The 25,611-nt window shown below is 40.6% G+C and overlaps 1 protein-coding gene across 19 annotated transcripts in view; it reads right to left on the bottom strand.

The window, feature by feature from the left end:
* Positions 1-897: 897 nt before the first annotated feature.
* The window catches only part of DMD (dystrophin), a 1,162,034-nt gene continuing 1,137,320 nt past the window's right edge, over positions 898-25,611 (bottom strand). For 13 of the 19 annotated variants that reach the window (XM_056326975.1, XM_056326973.1, XM_056326976.1 and 10 more), the window contains 4 exons: positions 21,822-22,065; positions 21,349-21,469; positions 17,249-17,341; positions 898-3,406 (listed from right to left, as the gene is read on the bottom strand). In XM_056326975.1, the coding sequence (XP_056182950.1) occupies positions 3,309-3,406; positions 17,249-17,341; positions 21,349-21,469; positions 21,822-22,065 (556 nt within the window). In that variant the 3' untranslated portion in view covers positions 898-3,308. The other 6 variants (XM_056326977.1, XM_056326987.1, XM_056326990.1 and 3 more) reach the window with 3 other exon arrangements.

Here is a 25,611-nt window from a genome sequence, read left to right as displayed (position 1 = left end):
CTCAACAGCATCTCCTGATGTGCAACCACTCCAGCGGCAGCGACAGGGAGGATGCTATTCTCCCTCTTGCTTAATTGAATTAAATAGGAGTGCTCTTGTCACTGGTGGCTGCTGTGCTTTGTGGGTTGTATAATCTTCAGAAGAGACTTGAGTACAGCAAGGCACATGCTGATTCACTTAGGTGGGAGTGAAACCCAAGTCTGTGAGAGTAGATGTGGGATGCATATTTATTTCCTCAAGTGAATGAACCAAGGAAATTCCCACCTCCTCCCTCACAGTATTATCAAAATCAGAGACAAACATATGCTGGGTTTGCCTTTTTATTATTTTTCATTATATTATTTCTGTCACTGAAAGGTAGCTCAAAGACAGCGTCGTGACACAACTGAGCGGAGTATGGGTATCAAAGCCTATCCTCTGCATGTCTCTTAGATATGAGACGGGATGTGTGTGATCAGCCTCTCTGATGGTAACATACCTTTCCCAAAGGCCCAGAGCAGAGGAGTTTGCTAGCATGACGCCTGGTGGCAAGGGGACCATCAAGCGCTGGACTGATCAGCGAATCCCAATCTGATCTGAGGCTCCCTTCTGTGACAAGGCAGAAAGCAGGAGGCTGGCAACCTCCGAAAAGCTTGGGGAGCACAGGAGCGGGAGGTTCACAACTTCAACAGCGAGCAAAAACCCAAGGCAGGGAGAGCTGCTTTTCCTCTCCCAGCTAAATCCTGAGCACTGCAGCCAACACCCTGCCCACTGGGGAGGCGGCCAGGGCACCCAGATGCTGCTAACAAGGGGGTTCGGCGACTGGCAGCAGTGGGGTGCTGGGCGCGCACTCAGGCGAGGTTTGCTGGAGGGTGATGCACTGGGTGACTGCTGAACCCCAATAAAAAATGTTGCACCTTTTATAACATAATTGCGTGCTTTATTGATATACACAGTAAAGCAGTATATAATACAATAGTAAGGCATATATTTGGTGAATTTGGTATGTTGTGAAAAAATGCCGTAAAACAGAAGTTTATAAAAATAATTAGTAAATGTTACAGTGTTGGTGTTAAAACACAATATATTATGATACCCAAGTAATAAACCAGTACTGAGTAACAATGAAATAACATGCCATATGGTATTTATGTATCCAACTACACTGATTATGTTTTACAGTTTAATACTTTGTCATTATAAGGAATATGAAATAATTCCCAAATTATGCTTAAAAAAGCAGCGATAAAGCTTTCAACTTTTAAAATATTTTTTGACACTCACTCCAAAACTAGGATCTAGAAAGTGAAACAAACAAAACAAAACCCTGATGAAAACAACCGTGCAATCCATTTTTCCTCCATGTACTTTTCTGAAGAGAAAGTTTAACTTATAAGGGGGGGGAAAGAAGAAGAAACCCATCTCTTTCTCAGATCTCAATTTAAACCTTCTGATAAAAATGACCATGAGAAATACTGAGGGTTCCTATTGTAATAAAGTGTTAAAAAAGCTCTTTATTAGGAAAGAAGAGGTTTGGGGGGATTGTACTTATGTTTTGTAAATGACTGTCATTGTTGTGATTATTTAAACGATGAGACCTGGTCACACAATGGACACGTGGTGATGATGTAACATTATCTGTATGTATTTGTCAGGAACACCACAAAACCAAAGTGAGGTAGAAATAGCATGACTAGCCATGTTCAATGTTAACTAGCATTCAAAATAAAATCTTTCCCAAGTTTAATTACACTTCATACAAGAAGAGGTAACAGATTTTTTACTCTTGCAATATAAAGTCAGATGGTGTTCTTCTACATATTCTAAGGTAAAATTAAAAGCTGGTTAAGAAAATGAAGTGGTAAAGCTTTTGCTGACAGCACCTCATACCTAAGCGTACCTTTCATGAGCCACAGTCAAGCTGGCTAATCTGTTTCACTATCAGTTCTTCTCTTTATGTTACTGTTAATTGTGTGGGATTGCTTATAGAGAGAAACTGGGAAGAAGAAAGGACCAGGGCCTTTGTTTTGCTGATAAATATCTCACGGAGCAGTGTGGCTACCTTCACCTGATCACTGTGCGCGCGCAAGAACAGCAGTAACTCTTCTACAGCTTTTCCCAAAGGTTGCTCGCAGCATTGCAGCTCCTTGGGACCAGCTCTGTAGCAGACTGAGACGTGTTGTGGAAAGCTCTGGTTTTATTTTCCAGAGGATCAAGGAGCTTCATGCTCCTCAACAGTACTGGGAGCTGGACAAGCAAAGATGCTCTCTGAGTAACCCACTTGTGCTTTGGGTCAGAAACTGATCCCACAGAGGGTCAGGCCAGGAGGGAACTTCTCCCTTTCTTCTCTCCTCTGCAGCAAAGGTGATGCAAGAGGTGGCAGCAGGGGGAGAGCTGTACCCAACTCTTGCTGAAGCATTGGCTGCTGCCGGCAGCCAGCGGGATACTGGACACCAAGGTCCAAAGGTTTAATCTGGTAAGGCAATTTCTACGCTCCTTTACTAATAGTGTTCAGGAATTTAGTCAGCAGAGGAAATGCTGGCACATAGGATGTTCATTAAATTCTTTCCTTTCCTTCTTTCTTCTGGGTTGTTTTTTTTTTTTTCCCCCTAAATGAATTTTTTGCAGGCTCTGTCATGTAATGTGCTCTTTCATTTAATTATTGCAAACTAGCTGTGTTATTCATGTAATTCTTATTTTTATTGAAAAGAGGTGACATAATTACCTTCACTGGAAGTTAAGAGACTTTTTTTTAAGCCAGCCCTAGTCAGACAAAACCAATTGAAAAATGTAAGTTAGCCGTTTTGGTGTTGCTGCAGGAAATCCTTTTTTTTTTTTTCCTTTCTTTTTGATAGGCAAGGAAAAGAACACAGGACATGATCCCTCTGATGCAACTACAGAGCTGAAATGAAACTAAACAAATGCACTGCCTCAGTATTTTTTTTGTGGTTTTTTTTTTAAGGGGGTTTCTATAAACAATTATTTTTATAAAGCACACTTTAGTTTACAATCTTTCATTATAACTGTTATAAATTTTTTTTAAACAACCCAAAATGCGTTCCATATAAAGAAATGGCAAGTTATTTAGCTATCAAGATTTTACATGTAGTTTTCTTATAATTTTTGTACAATTGCATAGACGTGTAAACCTGCCATTGTTAACAAAACAGTAACAGACTTAGGAAACTACTGAAATCTACAGTATAGTACCACTACCCTTCACAAAAATATAGATTTGTTTTCTTGTAAACTCTTACAGTCTAATCCTCTTTGTAGTATGAATATTATAAAAACCATGCGGGACGCCTGAAGTTGTAAAACACATCTTGCTATTCTAACACCTTGTCATCGGTCATCACTGTCACTAAGGTTTCCATTGCTCTTCCCAAGTCATCTGCCATGTGGAAAAGGCTCCCTACATTGTGGCCTGAAAAAGAAAGTCAAAGAAGAGGAGATTAAATGAAGATGACATGGCAGCATGTCGGTAGAAACATTTTACAGAAAAGGCCGAGCACAGATAACATTACTCTGCATGTACTGCTCACCACCATCCCCAGTGGGGTACATCGGAGAGTGCTCTTCTCAAAAGTCTCTCGGACGAGTCTAATTTGTTGTTAGCAAAAACTGCCTGTTCTGCAGAACACTTAACATTAACATGGGCTTCAATGGCTAGGGTAAGCTATGCTGACAACAAGCCAGCGTATTTGTGTTCCAAGAACCCCCCCGTAGTGATGAAGCTTCATCATTACGAATGTTCACCAAAAGCAACAATTAAATCCATTGACATCACAGAAAAATTTCCGACCGGTGCTGCAAGTGTTTGACCCTTCAATGTTCTATCAAGGAGAAAAACAGAAACAAACAGATCAGCAGTAATTAACTAAATCATTAAACCCAAGAGGTCCCAGCAGGATACCTGCACAGATAGCTAAAACGATGACCAAACTAAACAGCCACAGTTTATTCAATCGTTTTAAAAATACCCTTTGCTTTTCAGACTGCAGTCCAGCAGAAACAAAGATGCTACAGTTACCAAGTAACTACACAGTTGTTGACTTGTGCATTTCTCCTTACCCATAACCACTGCAAAGTCCTAAGATGGCAAAACCACAACATGTGGTCCTCTTACAACGAAGTGACACATAAATGCAGAGTACAATTCTGGATACAAAATCTGTAACAACTTCTCACATTCATTTTACCACCGCTGCAAATGGAAAGGAAAGGCAGCGAATGCTGATCAGCAGTAAGAAATGACTTCATCACACAGACTTGAAGGCAGGAAGATTAAATTGCCAAAGGTTGCCATTTTAGGCCACTGGCGTATATCCTGCATTGTCTCCAACTGCTGTTCATAAGATTGTGGGCCTCCTGCAGATCCTGTGTTGGATTTCCAACCTTCTATGACTGCCTCAAATACCCTCTGGCATCTCAAATGATAAGAGGCATCACGGTTTGAACAGCTGAATCCCATCTGCACTCTCCCTCCTGAAAAAATATGACTGAAGAGGGAATATGACAGAGATCTAGGCACCCTAGAAGATGTGCATCCAGACCAAGGACTAATTGTTCAAGATTTCTTGCAAGGACAAGGCGAAATGATCAGACAGAAGGCCTTAAAACAAGCAGAAGGAAATTATACCCCACAGAGCACATAACTGTATTACTGAACTCATCGCCACAGCTTGATGGGGAGGCCAAACACATAAATGAGTTAAGAAACAAGTCAGAAAATAATCACTGAAGAAAGATTTATTTAGATGCAAAGAAGTGCACACGACCTCCAACTCAAGAACTGCCCAAGCTGCAGAGTGCCAGCAACTGCAAGCATGTAACAGGGAAAGTGTTACTCAATAAAACTGTATGGGCATGAGGGGTTTGATTTACTCCCTGAGTACCTGTGAGAGAGTATTTGTCTGGCAAAAACATGAGAGGAGAATGCCATCTGCCCACAGCTCTTGCTTCCCAGGAACACTTTGTGTTAGCCTGGATGCTTCGTCCTCACCATGGTCCTTGAGAATGGAGCACCCAAAGGAAGCAGGAAGGATACACCTTTCATGCAGTCCCTACCTGTCATGTGCCAGAGCCTGACTGTTACCATTGCCCACCTACACGGTGGGGGTCCCTCCTGACACAACTGTCTTCTCTAACAACAGGAATGAACCTTCCCTGTGGGAGAAATCAAATTCATCATCCTCTTCCAAATGTTCATATATTATGGTAGTCATGCACTGGTGACATTTCTGCAGTACATAGGAGCCTGGAGTGATGTTACTTAATACTTACCAGTATTTATGGAATATAAAAAAAATGATGTGAGAAACAGAGATATTGTTTGTCTTGTTTCTTCTGGAGAATTACTACCAGCTTTTGCATTCAAATACTAGTTTTTATTCTTTTTTTTTTTAAATTTAGCATTCATTACATAAAACTAGGCTGTATCTAAAAGATAACTACTCAACAACCTAAGTACTCAACAGTGAGCTGTGCTGTGTGTAGTACAGTTTGCCAGGTATCAATATGAAGAAATACTTTTTTCTAATCTGGTGACATTTTGCTAATTGCACTAATGCACAGAGAAACAGATGCATCAAACAGCAATTTTATCCATGAATCATTAACATAGAGCCATCCTATTAATCCTAAGAAAAACCTTGCGATTTGCTCATCAGCATGTCAAGTAACAGTGTATGAAAAATTCCTGCCAAGTTTTGCTCAAAACATAGCTTACTTTAAAGTAAATGTATGCTACCACATTTATTTTAGACGTAAGCGATAATCCCTCTTACCGGCACCATACAGGCTGAGATCAATCCAGCAAATTACACCTTGGGAAGTGAAAATCTGATGAAGCCATATGAAAGCAAAAATGTATTTTAGATTGGAGCTGCTTATGCAAACAGAAAGGTAACTGCCACTGGTTTGCTCTACTTACCTGAAACTCTGACATGGCTCAGGTATATGTGTAGCATGTGCTATTAAGGCTTTATCAGAATAACCCTGCTACAACCAGAGTGACTTGCAGCATCCCCACCCCGACACTGCAAACTACTTTCAAGAAATCTCTAGGCTTTAAATACTCTTCTTCTTCCTCACCTGCAGGAACCTACAGACACGAGACAGGGTGGTGGTGAGCACTGTACCTGGCCAGCCAGCCATGAGAGGCACTGCGGCCTGCGGCACCACGGTCTCTCGTGCAGATTTGTTGCCATCTGTTGTTTCTAGAAACAACGATGGGACTCCAGGGCTCTTCCGGGACTCCAACACCACTCATTCGCAGCCCAGGAAGAGTGATGCCCCTTCCATGGACTTAGAGCAACCCAAACTGCTAAACCCCATCTTCAGAAAAAAATCAGTATTGGTTAATACCATTTTGTGCTGTGAGATACAGAGCTGTAAAAGTACCAAAGGCAAGCTGGTTTTATAGGAAGAGGCTAGGGCTAGAATGAATAACTTCAATCAAAAAAAACCTGAGAAGAAGTATTTCAGAAGTATGCCACAGTAAGTACAAATTACTAAATTGTTCAGGCAACTAAAACACTGGCCAAGAAGACCTTATGCATCCAGGGATCCCTAGATATTCTTTTAATACATAAAAATTACAGGAATGTCTGCTAGTCTTCTTTTCTCTGTTAATTGCCACCGTATTTTTGAAATAACCATACTTCAAATCCGATCTCCCTCCACAAAAGCTGTACAGAGGCATGCTACCTCCATGCTGCCTCTCTGGCACAGGTCTTAATTTCCTCTGCAGAAAACCTGAACAATTGCGTCTCCTCCTGAGCCATCTGAGTTTACAGCTCAGAGCATGACCCTAAACCACGGCTGATCGCAGTCTGTGTTGATAGCTGGACTGTAAAGTGCAACAGCTTGGGGACCACTGTCTCTGGGACAGTCACAGGATGCGAGGCTGGCCCAGAAGAGTGGGCAATATAGCTGTGCTCCACTTAACTGGCCAACACTCATCTGTGCATCACTGCACTGCCAACAGTTTTTTTGCACCTCTTGCACATGGGAGTAACAGCTGAGGCAATCAAGACTGCAAATAGTTGAGAACAACATATCCTGGTACTGTATGTCCAATGAATGCACCCTCTTCTATATTACCTGTTACCTAAGTAAGCCTCCAGATTCACTGACTGTTTCTATATAGCTCTGCTGCTTCTGTTGAATACTGCTCACTTGCCCTATCTAAGACTGAAATGTAGGACACCGACATTTTTAATTAAAAAGCAAATGAGAAAAGTGCTGTCCTAAAAACACTTAGAAAAATATCAATCACTGCTTTCCACTCATTATTCTTCATATTTTTAAAGTAAGGCCACTAAAGAAGACATTAATTCCATTCTTTCTTCTTTTTAAAAACATTAAAGCTGAAAAAGTTTTCTCCATGCTTGAGGCACTGAAAGGTTGAAAGATGCTACTGTGTAAGAAAAAAACTAGCACACACTTTGGAATGAAGCATGAAAAGCTCAAAATGGACATGAACGATATTAACCTAGACTTAGAAAATAGAGGGAATATTAACACATGTGCATTTGCTTTGAAAGCAGAAGACACCTATTGCTGCAGACACTAAATGCATCACTTCTGGTCACATATAGCACGATGCCTTTCACATCTGCTGAATTTGCTTTAGAGGGTTTGCTGGAATTAAGGCCCTTGGGTGCAAGCACAGTAACTGAATTCCAATCTTACACTACAACTTGTCAGAGAAATAAATGTGGAGCATTCAGACTTGAAAGAGTGGATAGAAAGTAAATTAAGAAATCCCAACACAATGCAGTGCCTTTTTTAGCAGCACAGATTTCTAACACTTCCCTGACAAAAGAAAAATCCTTCCTGTTGGTGGCTTGGATTTTGATACCCGTATTCATATTGAGTAATGCCACGAAATCCATGGGATTATACACGAAAACAATACCTAATGTGAGTAATGGGATCAAAACCTGGCCAAGTGGGTTTAAAACCGCATGATCTGCCTTTGTGCAAATGGATTCACACATAAAGCAAAAGCTGCTCTACACCTTAACTCATACACTTCATAAGCAGGTGGAGAATTGCATTTTATATTCAGCTTTGCAAGTTACTGAGCCCCCTTTGGACCTGTCAGTGAGCACAAACAGAAGTGGTGAGTGATTAACTGAAGTCAAAGTTTTTAGGATTAAGCTGCTGGAACCTGATCAGGTAGGACATGCTAATTTTTCTGATTTTTTTCTTACTTTTTTTTTTTTTTTACATTAATTGTATCAAATATGCCTGCAGTAGCAGCCGCTTTTTCTGAATATGCATAAACATAAATGAGCATAGTGGAAATAAACAACCTGTTTTGCTCAGTTGGAGAATTCTCAGACTCTATGAAGAACATGCAGGGCTGAGTATGAAGTAACTTCCATAAAATGATTGGACTGGTGCAGTCTGTTGATGACATCCCAGGCACCCTTTTTTTGATCCATATGAGAGGTCAGACAAGGATCTTACGCCTCAAAGTAGCTGGACCCGTGCCAGCTCCTACAGCCAGTGAAGAGAACCACTGTATTTCAAGGTACCGCGTTAGAACAAACCCTGGCCTACCTGGGGTAGCCTGTCCATGACTGGGGGTTCACAACAGCTCTGCTAAAAACCCCAGCGCAGCGTCTTGCCGTGAGCCCCCTCTCTGCACCAGCAGAAGTCTGCAAACCGGGTTACCCTTCAATTTCTGCCTCATCCATACTCAAAGTCTTCTGTGCGGAAAAGGTCGTTTTACAGCTACTTGCAATTGCACTCAGGCAGTCTCTGAATATTTTATCTCTAATAATAATTTTTGCTAGGAATTAATCTTTCAAACATTCTATCTGGTTGGCGAGTGAAGAGCAGCTTTGCAGAAGAAAAATCAAGGCTCTCTGGAAATACTTCCAAAGGTGCTATGACAACACAGTGCAAAATGTTCTCCTCCATTACAAGCAGCAACATACAAATTCTAAAATCTATTTTGCATCAAACCAACCACATCCGAAGTGCACAGTGAAAACCATCGCCCATTTGCACTGCTGAATACAACGCTGCGGAGCTGGTGAATGTTAGTAGCATTCTTCATTCTGCAATAGTGTATCAGGAAATTAAAACACCTGAATCTCTTATACCTCTCAACTCTCACTGTTCTGAAGAAAAATTTAAAAACTACTTAAGAACTGGAGATGACGGTTGGTATATTGACACATATATGTGAATATAATTGTGAGTATGTAAGCAGAACAGCAAGAGACATGTGTCTCCCTGTTGTGCTTACGTACATGAGCAACAGAACATAAGTCAATGACCGCAGCGTATTTGCTGACCACATTTATCATCCAGAGGCTTAATTTCAGTGTATTATTTTCTCTTCCCCATTCCTGAGTTTCCTTCTCTGGGAGGGTGTAAGAAAATGCAGACCCCTGAGCTGACATTGTCTTTGCTGAAAGTTGAGAGGTACGCTACTGTTAGAGCACACACGGGGAATGCACTCAGCAAAATCAAACAAAACCCAAAGCAAAATAAAATCACCACCACCCTTTACCAAACCCAAGCAAACCAGTGCTGCTGTCACACGCATGCTGGGCACAGAAAACAAGCTGTGACAAACAGAAACCATGGCAGTGAGCCTGCATCTCACTAACCTCTCTCACTGGCTTTCCAGGGGCATTTCTTCCTTTAGGAACAGAGAGAGGAAGTGAAAGAAATATTAGAAAAGAAAGGGAAAAAACCACATGTGAATATATATTTTATACTGTAGGAGACACTTCAATTTCCATTTAGGAATTTAATATAAATAAAATAACCACGCTTCTGCTTTAAACAAAGACTGAAAGTGCACTAATATCCACTAAGATTCTGAGTTGATTTATTCAAGAACAGTTCCATAATCTGTGGCTTGGTTTTAACTTAGCAAAAACACTTGAGAAAATGACTAAAACCAACTTACAGGCCTTTCAGTTGAGGACAAGGACAGCAGAGATCTCAAGTCACTTCCTGAGCATCCAAATTTCCTCAATGTGAGTACTTCTACGAATCAGTATTAGTGGTAAGATCACGTTTCCCCCCCAGCAAATTAATTCATGCGGACATTTTCCATTTTATTATGGCCTACATACACATACACAGGTATGCATTCATATGTACACACACCCATATCCACCCACCCCCACACACACCTGGAGCTGTATAGTGGAATGTAACATGCTCACATTCAAGATAAAATTTATTCCAACAGATGTTTCCAACAAGCTGATCTGCAAGCTTGGTAAAACTGAGGGGGTGGAGGGAGAAAAGGAGAAAAAAAATTCAAATAGAAGGGGAAGAAAGGGAAAGTATCTCATCACTTTTAAGTGGTACTGCCAAAATGGAGGAGTCATTAATGGGTTTAGCTGAAAAGATGCTCCTGACGAGCCTTCACAGAAGCCATACTTTGATCATACTGATTCTTCTCAAACGCTTATCATAGCATATTTGTTCATAAAAAAAGAAAACCAGGTGTGAATCAACAGCAGAAACACCCCCTCATCCCCCTTCCCATCGCACAGCCAGTGGCAATAAGATGCTTGCTGTTTCTAGAAGCAGTGTCCCACTATCACTGTCATGTTACTGACAGCACCAGTACCACCAGACTTGCAGTCATAGGTGACAAAGTCACTGCAGTAGATGCTGTTCAAGAAAAAGGATGATCTTTGCACCAGAGCTGTTGTAAATGATGTAACTGTAAACGCCGTATGGGACAATGAACACACCAGTCAGCATAACAGTAACCTAACTGCTGTTGAGTTTTGTCCTAGGTATGGCAGTCTGCAGGAGGAGGGAAGGAAGATAATAAATAGCTTCGTAGGTATTTTACAAGGAGCAGAACAAGAAGGCTCAGCAACAGAGCAACGCTGAGCAGGGGTGGTAAAGGAGAGGAGAAGAGGGTAAAGGAAGCGAATGGCATCACCGACTACCACAGGTCAGAGCCACCACTCACCTACACACGCCGTGCAACAGAAACAGCTGGGGCAACCTCTGGAGGGCCTGGACAGCAAAGGTTATGATTTCCTGAACAGAGGAGGTTTTATTCCCTTCCTTCCTCTCTACCTCTCCCCAATAACACACTTACTATCAGAAATGATAACAGTATGTCTGAAGTCGTGCTCTGCATGTGCATTTTTATTCTGCCGTTAATGGGAGCCTTGACTCAGGTTATGTCTACACCACATGTGCTGGTGACCAGAGTGAGCCTGACGGACAGAAGAGGTACTGCTTCACTTCTAAGGACTTCACCTTGCACGCCTGCCTAACTCCCTAGGAATTATGAGAGCACCTACACAGCCTGTGACCTTCTCTGGTGCTTTTACCAGGAGCCATGAATTTCCTAAAAAATGCCTCCAAGGAGGGAAGCTGACAGCTTCTCACCAATATAAATCATGTAATAGAAAATCCTTGAAAATGAAGATAAAACCCCCATTGCATGCTTTGGTTGTCTTCCGAGGAAAAGCTCCAAGGTTTAGGTGAGTAGGTAGCTACCTAAGGCCTCCAGGAACTGCAGCATGGAAGAGCTGGGTGTGCAAGCATCCTGGGGCATGAATGAGATCCAGCAAAAGACAGTTTGGTTTGGGTCAAGAGGAGAGAAGGAAATGCCTACATGCAAAATACTGGATCCTTTTGGAGGTCTTAAGAAATGCCTACCTGTCTGCACAAGCACCTAAAACTGCAGCTACAGTGTCTAATTTAAGTATCTACATAAGACAGATTGGATTCTGCTTGAAAATGAATGTATTTAAAGGTAACTGAGATAGCTCTGCACCACACAAAACATTTGGCGAGGTTAAGTCTGTGGTGAGTAATCAGCCATAGAATTTGTTAAATGCAGTGAAGAGTAGCACTACTACAGTAACAGCTAATTTCTTTTGGAGGAGGATTAAAAAGAGTTTAATGGATTTTACTTTGTTTTCTTCATTGCATATGAATGAATGCGTGTCTCAAGTTTTAAGACAAGGAGTGCGGTTTGACATAAACTGCAGAGGAAGAACACTGACTGTATTGCTGCAGTTCTGAAAATTTGCATTCCATAAGGCATCAAAACACTGATACACAATCTATGGGTGCCCATTTATCCATTATTCCTGCTCAAATCAAGATTTCCTGCCCTTACAAAATCAGTCTTTCCTTCTTTTTCTTTTTTTGAAATCTACATGACATTGTAACACAGGAAAAGGTGCACCGAGAGCAATCAAATCAGACCTGAAAGCAGAGGCACTAATGAAAACTTCATGCATCTATGCAGATTTAGATCAAAGCACAGAGCATTAAGCATCTACTGCACTGCCCCTCTCACTGAACTCAGGAGAGGGATGGCCTGCAGAGGGGAGATCTGGATCTGCAAAGAGCTTTTTTTTTCCTTAAAAAATTGTTCCTTGAAGTTCTGTTAAATTCATTAATGTATTCTCAGTTTACATCAGGACTCAACTTGTAAATCATGAAAGATCTAGCCCTCACCATCCCTGTCTTAGCAGAAATCCGCAAAGAAGCTCAGCCACTTCAGTAGTGTTGTGCCACAGGGGAGTGATAAGGGTTCTCAGTCATCTGGGCTAACGGATGTGGGATGTAGGACCATAGCACAGAGAAGGGGATGCAGTCCAGAAGAGGCCAGGGTAGCTCAGCTGGAGGAGTATTTCCAGAATACCCCACACTGTAATAACTCCAGAGTACTCTTCCACTGATTCAGTAAAGCGTGAAAAGTCTGTGTGGTAAGACATTTTGCTGTCAGAATAAGAGAAACTGCATTATTTGAGTGCTGAAAGTTGCTAGTTCCACTTAGGACACCAGTCCCATTCATGACAGCGCCTGGCTGATGGAAGAGAGAGGGAGGACAGAATGTGTCTGATGTGGTTTTATATGACTGAGATAGAAATAAAACAAAATTTGTAAAAGGTGGTGCTATTCTTAATGCCATTTATTTATTGCCAAGGGGTCTTGTAATTTCACCGCACAAGATAACATCTGTATTAATAATACTATAATAGTATTATACAATAATATAATACTATAGTAGTATTATATAATGATAATACAATATATAATGATATAATAACATCTGTCAAATAATAATGGTGAGTACCAATCCCTCTCCAAATGTCTTCATGTTGTCATGGCCTCTTAGCTCTTCTAAGCCATTGTGGTCTCATTTCCAACCACTCTTGGCTCCCCCTTCCTCATTATCCTCCAGCAAGGGCTCTGCACTGAAAGCCTGGGAAGCTCTCTCATCAATTTCAGTTAGCTCAGGAACTTCCACCCCTACATTCCTAAGCTTCATTCACAGAAAGCATCTGCCACAAAACTAAAACCGCAAAACACAGCCTGGTCCACCATGAGACCCACCTACAGCAGTGCAACTTCCCCAAGTGCTGCAGAGGAGATGAATTTGGCTTTAAAGATACTGGCCTGCCACTCTTACTTTCTAACTGTGAACCAATTCCCTGGAGATTTAGTAGCTTGGGCACAAATACAGCGTGAAAATGTTTTCCTCTGTGGCCCATTATCAAGCAGGGTCAAATAAACCACTGAGGTGGTATTTAATGGTAGATTTCCACTAAATGTCAGACCTCTGGCTTTGACATCTGCTTTGAGCTAGCACAGCAGCTGTTTGACGCAGCTGCAGCAGTTGTGAATTTGCTGGGAGCAGCGAAGTAAAAGAGGAACGGATGGGAAGCCTTGTAGATTAAAGGAAAGAAAAATTCCTTAAGGACAGCAATCATCAGGTATTCAGCAGAATTTTCCTCTCCAGAAATGAAACAGCTTTTTGCACCAACAGTAAGCTGTGCAAGAAGCATGGAGGTCCTCCGCTCCTTAGAAAAAGCCAAGAACTGCCTAAAGGTTAACTCAAGAAACAAAAAAATCCTATTACATTAACACAAATTATTGCACCCGAGATCTGCTTATGCAGGCCTATGACATGATTTGCTTAACACATGCTTGTCTAAAATATATTCCAAATGATGCTATGAAGCCTTGATGCCCTTTAAAAACTAACTATATGCAGCAAAAGCTTGGAAAATACAATCAAAATGAATATATATCCCCAGGTGAGTGGCAATTAATTACTTCTACATTTTATTGCTTTGTTTCAGAAGTCCGAAATAAGAGCTACTACTTGCTCTACAAAACTACTTCCCAGCCTGAGCAAATCTTACTCTTCAAATGCTTGGGATGATATTTAGACTAAACATTTTGGTTTTAATTTGTATCCTCTGATGTTCAACTATACATCTGTGCACCCAAGCCCAGAAATTTAGTCCTCTTCTCTCTTCACTGCTTTTTCAGCTCTGAACTTTTGTCTTGAACCAAAGCCATCAGAGTTCAGTTTGCTCTTGTCATATTCTTCTACACTCCTTGAAGTTGTTGTTATCCTAATTGCAATAAGATGACCAGAATTATGTCCCTCATTCAAAAGGTGTATCACCTCATATGCTGTGACATGCTGGAGCGGGACATTTAGCTTGAAATTTAACATGCTTTTTTTACAGGCCACAAAGGAACCCCAAATTTCATGTCCTGCCAGTAACTTCCCAGGCCTTTTAAAACATCCCTAGATTTCCTCAGTTGATTCCATGTATAAATTTCAGGTTATTTGTATGGGTGCTTGTCCCTGGATTTCATTTTGTTATTCTCACTTTCAGTTTAGGAAGGTTTTGATGAGTGCCCTGTGCTCTCTGCAGCTCTTCTGGAACTGCATGCTCTGTGTGTATCATAGCAGACTTCTCCAGACTTCTCCTACAGCATTAGTATAGAAATAAACAGAGCTACTTCTAGTACCACTCAATCTTGGGCATTTAATCCATCTTCCTTTTAGTTTTAGTTCCTAAAGATAGTATACATCACATGTGGTGCCACTTTACCCAAGTAGTTTGAATTCACCTCTCACATAATATTTCATAAGCTCCCGAATCACAACACACTTCTGAATGCCAGACTGGGATGACCGAGTTTCTTGCCTCTGCCAATTTTTAAATTCTACTTAGTAAGAATTATTATAAGAAAATGTATTCTTTATAGATCTCTACTCATCACTTGTTTGGGCTTATTGTTCTGCTTCCTGAATACCTACAAACAACTTGAGATTCAAGGCAACCTGTAATGCAAAGAAATAAAATACTACTTGCACCACGTTTGAATCCTTACACTATGCCCTCTTCTCAGGCTGCTTTGCCAAACTGCTTTCACTCTTTTGCAAGTGCATGTTCATCTTTTATTACGGATTGGAAACCTGAGATACAGATTTGCACCTCTCGACAGCAAAATGGCCCCTGATTCAAGGACTTGTTGGGACGAGTCAACGCTGCTTCCTTTTCTCCTTCCTGCAGTCTTGTAAATTTTAAGTCATATCCCTGATGCCCGTGAGATCTGACTGACCATGGCATCCTTCACCTCATGCTGAAGATGTACATGAGGCTGCAGCAAATTAGCTGTGGATGTAAGCTTTGTTTATGTGGGTATAAATCAAATATAATCAAATCATTAAAATGGGAGTAGAAGAAAACTGCAATAACTGAAGTCTGCATGAGATCTCAGCAGAATTCACAATGTCAGTAGCCTTCTATATCAACCAGTGAATGGAAATCAATTCGCACTGGTTGTAGGACAAACTGTCTCACAGAGGACCCGACCATTCCTATTTCTCAACCAAACTTTATATTCTCTCAGTTTCATTCATGAAGCTTTGTAGTTTTCACTAATAAAATCAAAAACCTTTTCTATTTTCAGTCAGTAGGGAGTGATATCTATCAGACTGATCTCTTAACTATTTATACACAGGAAATGAACCTCTATTTCAAATATCTCATTAACTGTTGTTTTGTAAATTGCACCTATTTTACTTAAAACTAAACTTGTTTTTAAAACGAAACACTCTTTGTCAGTGTCATCCGCTATGATTACAAATTATATACCACATTTGGTGAATATTTTAACACATGGGGTATCTTCTACGTCTAGACACATACAATTATGCAAGATCTCCTAAATAAAACATATTTACACAAATGACGGTTACTGGTAAGAAAGCACTGTCTGTCGCAACCTTGTGTACACAGCAACACAAATAAGTCCATTTTTATCTGCAGACCAGTATTTGAAAGATTTTTTGTCTGTTGTCTCTGATAATGAGTATCTAGGCAAAATGAGGCTTGGGCATATGACTTTTTCATATAATGCTGAGGTGGCGATGAATGTAGTTCACAATATATTGTATTAGATTTTCTTCAATAATACGTTTCTAAATGATTCCATCTTTTGATCTACAGCATCAGATCTTACGCAGTTTATACTGCCTTCTCCTTTTCCACTGCTCATAGATAATGCCTGGTGGGAGCTGAGCCTGCTTTGAAATGAAAGGATGGAGAAAACTTGACTTCACTCAAAGTCTAGCATGATGGTTAACACATTTATCTGCTAAAGGAAGACTCTCTGGGTGATGTGTGAAACCTATGCAGAGAAAGGGTCCTGCAGTAAGTCTGTTCCCCTACTGAAATCCACTTAACAGGCTGTCAGTAGACACCGGGACTTTCTTTTGCCAAGAGGTTAATGTCTGAGCCTTCTCTCACTGCAACAAGTAATATCCCAAACTTCCCTTCTCCTGCGAGGAATCTAAGCCATTTTTCTTGGCAGTAGAGTATTTTCTCTGGGCTCAGAGAGGACCTTCCTAAATGAAAAAGGTTGAATGAATAAATCCCAGTAATACAAATGCTTATCTTTAGCAAACAACAGGAATGAGCAAAACGGAAGCACTGAAAGAAACTCTGTGGCTGTTCGCACAAGTGCAGCGTTTGCTGTACAAACAAGCAGCTCACTTGTTTTTCCTCCATCTCTCTGGATACACATGCTAGAAGGTCGAGAACTTTTGACTCTGAACTTTAATATTATTTCAAACCAGATTCTTCTTGGAGAAAGGTAAGAACAGAAGAAAAATGTGCTAAGATTTGTATTAAAAATAAATCAGCAAGGGGGCTGACTGAAAAGGAGAGAAGCTGTGAGAAAAGGTACACGGCAAAAGGGACAGGAAAAAAAAGTCTCAAGACAGACATTGTTTCATCCGTGTATCTAGCAAGGGCTGCCTGTGGAGATAGCTTAAGGTAAAGGAGGAGCAGGCTGCTTCTCCACTCTAAATAAGACAGCTAAAACAAAGAGCCACAGAAAACCTGAAACCACAATACAACCCCCTGAAAATACCAAGGAACAGAAACTACTTTTATCTTCTTCCCTCTCATCTGCCACAGGCAGCAGCGCTCACCTCTGGAGCTGGGGAAGGAGTTGTTCAGCTGCTCCATCACTTCCTCCAAACCTGTGCTTGTGTCCTGGGGAGGGCTGAGCAGCTCATCCTCGCCTGGAAAGCAAATCCACACCACTGCATAAGAGCCACTGTAAAACCATTTGCTAACAGCTTGCTATTGAATATTTCCTTCATGAAGCTAAGGCTGTTCACTTAAATGCATTTTCTGCTTAGTACATAACCAAAATTTCAAAGCTGAATTTTCTTCACTATTACGTTTCTCTTTCTTTTCAAGGATCTAAGGGAAATTAAACAATTAATTTTAAACAATTAACACTGACTTTGATTTGTAAAATGGGATTTAAGAAATAACCTACTCTGGTAAAATAAGTGGGGTAAAATGCCTGCTAGGAACATTTAGTTCCATAAATGGCACTCGCTGTTTCAGCTTCCCTTACTCTATTAACGGAAAAAAAAAATTGCTGTTGTGAGTGCTGCTATTGAGCAGCTTTCTGATAGTGCTGGATTCATGTTAGCACTGCTTTGCTTAGCTGCGTAAATCAGGAGAAACCCAGATTCTCATCTGCATCAGTATTAATATTTCTGACAGTTTAATTGCATCAGATTGGTGCTCCAAGAACATTCAATTGTACTGTAAAAAGGTTTAGCAGCAGTTTAATAAAGCGAAATACATTTCTCCCACTGAATAATTTCTATAACCTGATTACAGGGCAGCAGCTTAATGGGAAATTCAATATATTTTATTTTTACTGGGTTTTTTGTGGTCATGGTTTCAGATAACTAAAATCCCTATGTTGATTTTACTGTAGACCCTAGCCTCCAATACAAATAAAGAGTCTGAAAAAAGAATACACCTAAAGGATATACTTTGAGTGAGATTCTCCTCTTCTACTAGATTTCTTTTTCTCTATGAAAGCACAAAAGCAAATTTGCCTGATGCAATAACCACGAGAAGTACGTCCTTATTTTGAAAATGACTTAATGACCCCTTTATTCCATTACGTCTTGCTCTACTCAACTTGAGTAATAAACTGCCTGATTTTCTGTTAGCATTTACTTTCTTCGAACACTGAGGTGCTCCATGGTAGTGGGAAACCTACTAAAAAGAGATGCAAAAGGAACACTTCAGGACTACATATATTCCCTATTAACAGGCTTAGTGTTGGCCTCACCTTAGGGCCAGGAGTTTCACAGGAGTTACTACTGACCAAGCGTAATCTTTCCCACTCCAGTACAAGAAGCAGGGTAAAGCGTCTGCAAGAAGCACTTAATTAATATAAGTGATGGTCTTCATATCAGCTTCTTTTATTCCATTAATGATCTAAAAATAGATGCTGAGACTGTCTGCAGTTTGTTCAGCTTTCAGCTGGTGCTGGGTTCACGTAAATCAACTCACACCGTGAGTTACTTTTGCATCAAGAGTTGCACTTAGTAGAGTGCCTTAGTAGAAGTAATGCCCTTCCAGCCTCTGCTGATGTCCAGGTGAAAACTCAGAATGAGATCTTACTGCTTCTACCCAGGCTGAGGACCTTATCAGCATGCCTGCGGAAAGCCACCTGGCCCTAAAGATCAGAAGTGGGCAGTGGTTCTGCTGTCCTGGCCAAGAACTGAGGACAGGCACTGGTTTTCAAATGGCCTGGTAAGCGCTGATAAAAACTGAACTGTGCTGACCCTCAAGACTTCTGTATCTTTTATTGAAAATGCATTATTTTTATTTTTTTCTCATTTGGATGATTTGTCTGAACATTTCCTTGTAAATGACATAATAAGACAATGTGTCAAAAGTAAAGACACCTTCAGACCTCAGTTACCTCCCTTCACCCCACACAGTCTTTCCCATTCACGTTTCTACAAAAGGCTTGGAAAGCTGGGCAGGTCTGGTGGTACTTGAACAAATTAAAGTTCAGCAACAGCCTCTTGGCTCACATGCCTCAAAGAACCTCCTCTGCTGCTACATTAGAGGGGGAAAAAGGCCAAAGATCAGGACTTTCTCATTAGAACTCTATCAGAAGAAACAAAGAACCCTTCCACTTGCCCAGGTGTATTTCAGATAATTCAGAGATAAGCTCTTCTATTTGTAAATCAGGATTTCAGTGGATCGCTGCTTTTACTGAACAGCAGGACAGCACTGCTGGTTGAAAACCTTTCACAGTAATCTCTCCTTGAGAAAGCAGAGAGACAGAGAAGTGCAGTGGGTTTACAGTCAAAGAAAAAAACCCAAGGATTCCTTTCAAAAAGAAAAATACATAAAAGCTACCACTACATTACCTCATTGCCTGAAAGAACTTGAGATACTCAGTATTTTCTTGAAAATTATGACTCCCTCATTATTTGGCACATGCTTGCTGCGTGGAAGCATTATTTACAACACCGCTCCAGTTCCCTTCACAATTCAAGAATATTTTAAGTCATGCTTCAGAAAACTCTTAGACTAGCAAGCAAAGCTTCCTGGTGTGAAAGAACACTGGACAAACTGAATTAGTTGTGGTTTGTTGGCTCGATTAGTAAATCTTTTCATAAGCTCTGCTTCATGCTGCCAACAGCACTGCTTTGCTGAGTTTCAACATGATCATACTGATAACAATTTAACATCCCTCTGTCCTTCCACATATCAGCTCCATTGAACAGACAAAGAAACCCAAGTCATGTCTAAATATTTGCTTTAAAATAGTTTTCGCACTTTATATGACTAAATGCATGCAAATTAATTAGTCTCACAAGTTAAATGGGAATAATTTTATACTGAGTCAAATAAAAAGTAGTAAATTATTGTACTTTGTCCTACTAAAGGATGAAACACGAAACTACAAGACTTTTAATAGATGGCTGGGAATCACTGTCTTTCTATCTTTTCCTGTATATTTTAATTAACACATTTTATGAAATTCATGACATCTCTTCAAAAAGCTGATGCAAATGACTCCACTGACACATCATGTCTACCCTGTGTATGCCATACATAGAAAAATATTTACTCACTAGTAATACGAATAAAGAAATACCCAAATGAAATTGCTGTTACCTGTGATTATACTCTCACTCCCAGGATTTAACTTGAGCATTCCTAAAGGTAAAATTTTATTCACATTTTTTTGTTGTAGGGTGTAGACAACCCATCTTGTTTGATACTGGCACAGGCTGATAAGGACGAAAGAAAAAGCCCTCAAACAAGCCGCATCTCCCACAACGATGGCACTTTAGACACAGCAGAATGTCACCTCCCATTCAATTTCTTGCTGTCATCGACTCTCACCAACTGCAGCGAAAAGCCCTCACTTAAGCCTCTGACTCTTACCCTAAAGCCTCTAATACACACTAAATAAATTTCTGTATATGAAGCTGAATATTATCATCAGACCTCAAATATTATCTTGTTGAAGTAATTTAAGCACATTTGCTTAAAGATGTTGCAATGGTTGATTGCTTTTTTACGAGCAGAAAATCCTTACCACTTGGTAATAAATACTTACTAATTATGTAACAGATAGGAAATTAGGAAAACGCTACAGAGCAGTTATTAAAAACACCAAAATAATAATTCCAGCCTCTAGCTACAGAATATTACTTAACCTTACTCCAGAACTCGTATGATGTTCATTATCACATCTGATGTGACATTTAGAAAAGACACTAGACGAGCACTGCCTGTGAGTGACAGCTCAATCCTACTGACTGAGCCATGACATTAAAAATAAGATCACATCAGTTAACGTGGGGAAGATTAATCATACGTGTGATCTCTTAGCCATAATTAATATGTACATTTAAATTAGCCATGTCATGCTTAACAGCTGAAAGTCAGTTTGAATAAAATGGTTAGCTTTCTAGTGATATTTGGTTTTGGAAGTCAAGCCCTGGCTGAGCTTTGTATTTAATGTCAAAATATCCATGCTACTGTGTGCACCATGACCAAAAGCAAAAGTCTGAACCATAATGAAGATGTAAAGTGTCAACAGCCAGATGATATCGAAGATCATTGCAAATGTCTACTACATTCTCATTTGAACTGGAGAGAACAATAGTTTTGTCTGTAAGGACTTTTTTGCTGGAAAATAGAACCATAACTATTTTTTATGACAGTGTGAACTTTATTATCTTACCCATGGTTTCTGAAGTCTGGCTGCCAACTACACGAAGAAGCATTGGCTGACTGCTGTCTGACCTCTGCAAAGAGGTAGAAGGAGATAGTGTTGTACCATTCACCTTGGCATCTGCCTGCGGCTGAAATTTCAAGAAAAAAAGAGATTGTTATTAACAGCTCAGTACAGTTGCACAGATCTTTCTAGCTCTGTATTTTTTATTTATTCCATGAATACACACAATTTTCTGTCTCTTTTTAAGTAAATATATCCATGCAAACGAAAAAAAATAATAATACAGGAAAGAAGACTAAATAAGAACACCAAAACATGATTTCACCTTCTCACTTGCAGCCTGTAGAACAATTTAATATTTTTCTCTGACTAGCCTCTACAGATATGATTTCTTGGTATGTTGTTGCTACTGATAATGCTTCACACCCTGTTTGGAAAATTACTCTACCAAGTTCTAAAAGAAAGGCCTGAGGACTCACCTGCTCCAGCAGCTGCCTCAGCCTGTGCAGCTGTGACTCCAGCTGTTTGTTGTGATCCTCTAGAATTTGCATCCTGGCCTCCAGGCGGCCCTTGTGCTGGCGAAGCAGCTTGGCTTCTGCAATGAGCTCAGCATCCCTGGGGCTTTGTGGAGAAACCGGCATCATCTCCGGTGGGGATGGCAGTGGAGACAGTCCTTTGTGGTCATGCTGTTGCTTCAGACGGTCATACTCTGCTTGCAAGTTTCTGTTGAGAAGTAACAGGAGGTAAAAGCTTTACGAAGCCAAATAGGCTGGTATAGGCTACCCTCTGCACAGGGCCCTGAGAAGACACCTCCTCTCCTGTGGTGGTGCGAGGGGGCAGAGGCTCACCTGCCTTTCATTCTGCTGAATCCACATGCCTGTAGGCTTACATCTTGCAGATTTGCATGGAGCTGATATTACAGGGACCTGTGATACAAGCACTGCCTAAAGGCTCTCTGCATCACCAGAATTCACAATTAATTCCCTTCCAGGGCACAGGACACATAAGGCTGGCTGGGCTCCAGACACCCTCCCGAAGCTCGGGTACCGTCTGTCCTGGGCTCAGCCCTCCCTCGGCTTCCTGCATTTAACCGTTCCTAGCTGAAGTCGGACTGCCTGTTTGCTTCTACGCACAAATACACTCCAGGAGTAATCAGAGCTAAAAGAGGACTCTCAGTGATCAAAGCGCTTTACAAACACTAATCAGAGCAAATGCCACCTGGCCTACCTACCCATTTTACAGATGAGAAAGCTAAGCCAGAAAGGCAGCCACACAAGAAGTCAGAGGAAAACACAGAATTGAAGAGTTCATTTGCAACCCTGCTGTCATCAGCCAGGTCACATCACTTTCTTCCTATCTGCACCTGCATTTCCAGCCTCCCTTCAAAATTACTAACCTGAGGGCAAGACAAACTAGTGACCCACTCTGTTTAACTGCACTAACTTTTGGGGCTATAATTTCCATTTTCAGTTGGACTGCCCTGTCTAGAGTGCTACTTTATGGCATTGCTAAGCTTGTTCTTTTAGTCCGTAAAACACCAGTTTTATTCCAGTAAAACATACCAGAGATTAATATAATATATAGTGGTGAAAAAAAAAATCTGAGCGGGAAGAGCACAGAAGGTAGGAAACTGAAATGCTGTTAGGGGTAACACAGTCCAAAGGTGCAAAAATAGTAACTTTGTAACAGAAACTTTATAGGCAAGGGAGACCTAATAAACTGCACTGGGATTTTGTTGCCATGATGTTCCCTTACAGCTTCCCAGAGGGGGGGGGGAATGGCTGGATGCTTTGGTAACTGCTTACTCATCACAAGCAGTGACCCAGATTTTATTTTTTCGAACTCGCTCTTATTTGAGGTTGTGAGAACAGACAGTTTTTGCCAGGTCTGCCTGCAAACCACAATACACACTGACAGTTTGGTCTAGAGGCTTAATAGCACCTCAGAAACCTCCCAATAAACTTCATTAAGCTCTGAAACACTTCCAAAGGTACTTGCTGTGACCAGACCAAGAACTAAAGCAGTACGCATCATTTCACATGCATAAGAAAGCAATGCCAAGGACAAAGACAGGCTAACGACTGTTTCTCAAAGGTATCTGTACCCCTCAGCAGCTGCACCACGGATGTGTCCTAACCTGGGACTGTGGCACCCCACTAGTACATGACCCCTAAGGGATGCCTGTTCTAGATCCCTCCTCTGCAAAGGGGGATCTGCAAATTTAAAAAGGTTAAAAAAAGGCATTGATCATTCTCAAATTCAGGTTGTTCCAAAATTTCTTTCTCTAAAACCCACACAAAGAGGGAAGACTGTGGAGAGGGTTTTTTTCTCAAAGAAATTTTTTTGTTTTAATGAAATACAGAATTTCAAGTCCACGAAAATTATCTGGAAAAAAGAAAGACAGACTACATTGGGTGTTGTTGCCTTAACATTACTTAATGTCTTCTGATACTTCTGGCTGAATGAACTGGTGAATAATTAATATAAACATGAAAGGGAATAGAAATGAGCATGACGACAGTATCACACACTGCCTTACTACAGAATAAAGTTTATACAGGATCGATCATTACACTTGTTTTTCACAAAGTCTGTAGACAGTGGCTATCGCTACCCCATGAGGAATTTCCCAGGTGTACAATACAGATGATACTCTGCTAACAACAGACTGAAAAGCTGGAAGTGCTGTAAAGCAAAAGATAAAATATCACCCTAAGGGAAACAATATAAATGCACTTGGTCATACTTACAACATAATCAGGTACTTTGCTTAAAAAAAAATAAAAAACAAACCTACAATTATTACCTCAACTATTAAAATAGAGAAGTCCTTCCAGTAACTATGGTATTGAAAAACAAGTGAGGACGAGGGAATAATTCAGATAAAAATGCTTTCATGTCTGATACAAAACAGTTAAAAACTCTAAAAGCCTACAGAAAAAACATAAAAATGTGAAGGATATTGCGTATTATCCAAGCAGAGATATGCCTGAATTTGTGAGTTCTGTAACTAAATACAGCAATATTGCTGGAACAAAGGAATGTCATTTCGAAGGACATGTGAGTTTGCCCAGAGCACCTGGGTCACTGAGTTTTTCAGCTGTACCTTTTCAGTCCAGCTACCCAGTCCTTAGTCCAGAGAATTGAGACTCATTATTGCAACTTTTTCAGAGCCATAAGAGAGGGGGATGTGGAGTGCAGACGATCAATAGTATCATAATAACTGGGATCTAACCATACAGGAATAAAGATTTGTATTAAAACATAGGGGAGAAAAGCTGAAAATTAAAAAAGAAAGAGAGAATTCAAAACCTCCTGTAAGAATATCCCAGAGGAGAGAACAATTGTCTCTTATTCCTACTTCTGGAATAGCTGTGTGGTGAAAAAGGACTGCTGCTGGAAACCAGATATCCAAGGCACTGCCCATAGCCCTCAGTGTAAAGCCTCTGTGTCCCAAGGAAAGGTGCTCTCTGACATTTTCAGCATAAAATGGGATGTAAGAGAAAGGGGAGATGAGAGCATAATCTTCTCTAAATGAATGCAATTAAGCAAGCACGGGCAGTACTAGGAAACTTCCCTCCTTCACAGCTCAGACTGGCTGACATTTACATCTGGCTGTCACAAACAAACAAACAAAGCTGCTGCATCTTCTGATCACTGGGAAAATCTATTCTACTTCAGTATAACAAATAGTCAAAGAAAAACACCATATATTTCATTTACTATGCTTGCACCTCTTCAAGGCATTCATGAAGAAAAATAACAGAGGAAGCATGTAATGTACCTTTGATTTATGCAACTGTAAAGAGCTGGCTAGTAAAGAGCTCATGAGTTATTAATCACATCTATCACTGGCAGCATTAATTGCGTGGCGACAAAAACCCTAGTGGACCCCATTTGCTGAGTAGTCCTCTCAAAGGCAACTGAGAATTTGTGAATTCGTGTTATTTTTCATCTTCCTACAGAAAACCAATTGTATGAAGAAATGGACAAAGCTGGTAACTGAACCACCTACCCCTGTCCCTCACTAGAGTGCCCGTGTTTACTCATGGTGCATCACACTCTGAAGATACAGTTCTCCTTCTTCAATGCCAAAATAAATAGCAAAAGGAGACACATAACGTTTAGAAATGCATCGCTTCCTTTGGCAACTCTACAGAAGGAACTTATTTCAGGGGGCCATTCATTGGTATTCAGATTTGAACACCGTAGATGTATGGAAACAGGGTAGCTTTGAGATTCAGGGTATTAGTGTTTCTCCAGTGACAC

Source organism: Falco biarmicus, chromosome 2, assembly GCF_023638135.1.
Source record: "Falco biarmicus isolate bFalBia1 chromosome 2, bFalBia1.pri, whole genome shotgun sequence".
Taxonomy (NCBI): Eukaryota; Metazoa; Chordata; class Aves; order Falconiformes; family Falconidae; genus Falco; species Falco biarmicus.
Note: the sequence above shows the minus strand (reverse complement) of the source record. Positions and strands in the feature narration are given on the sequence as shown.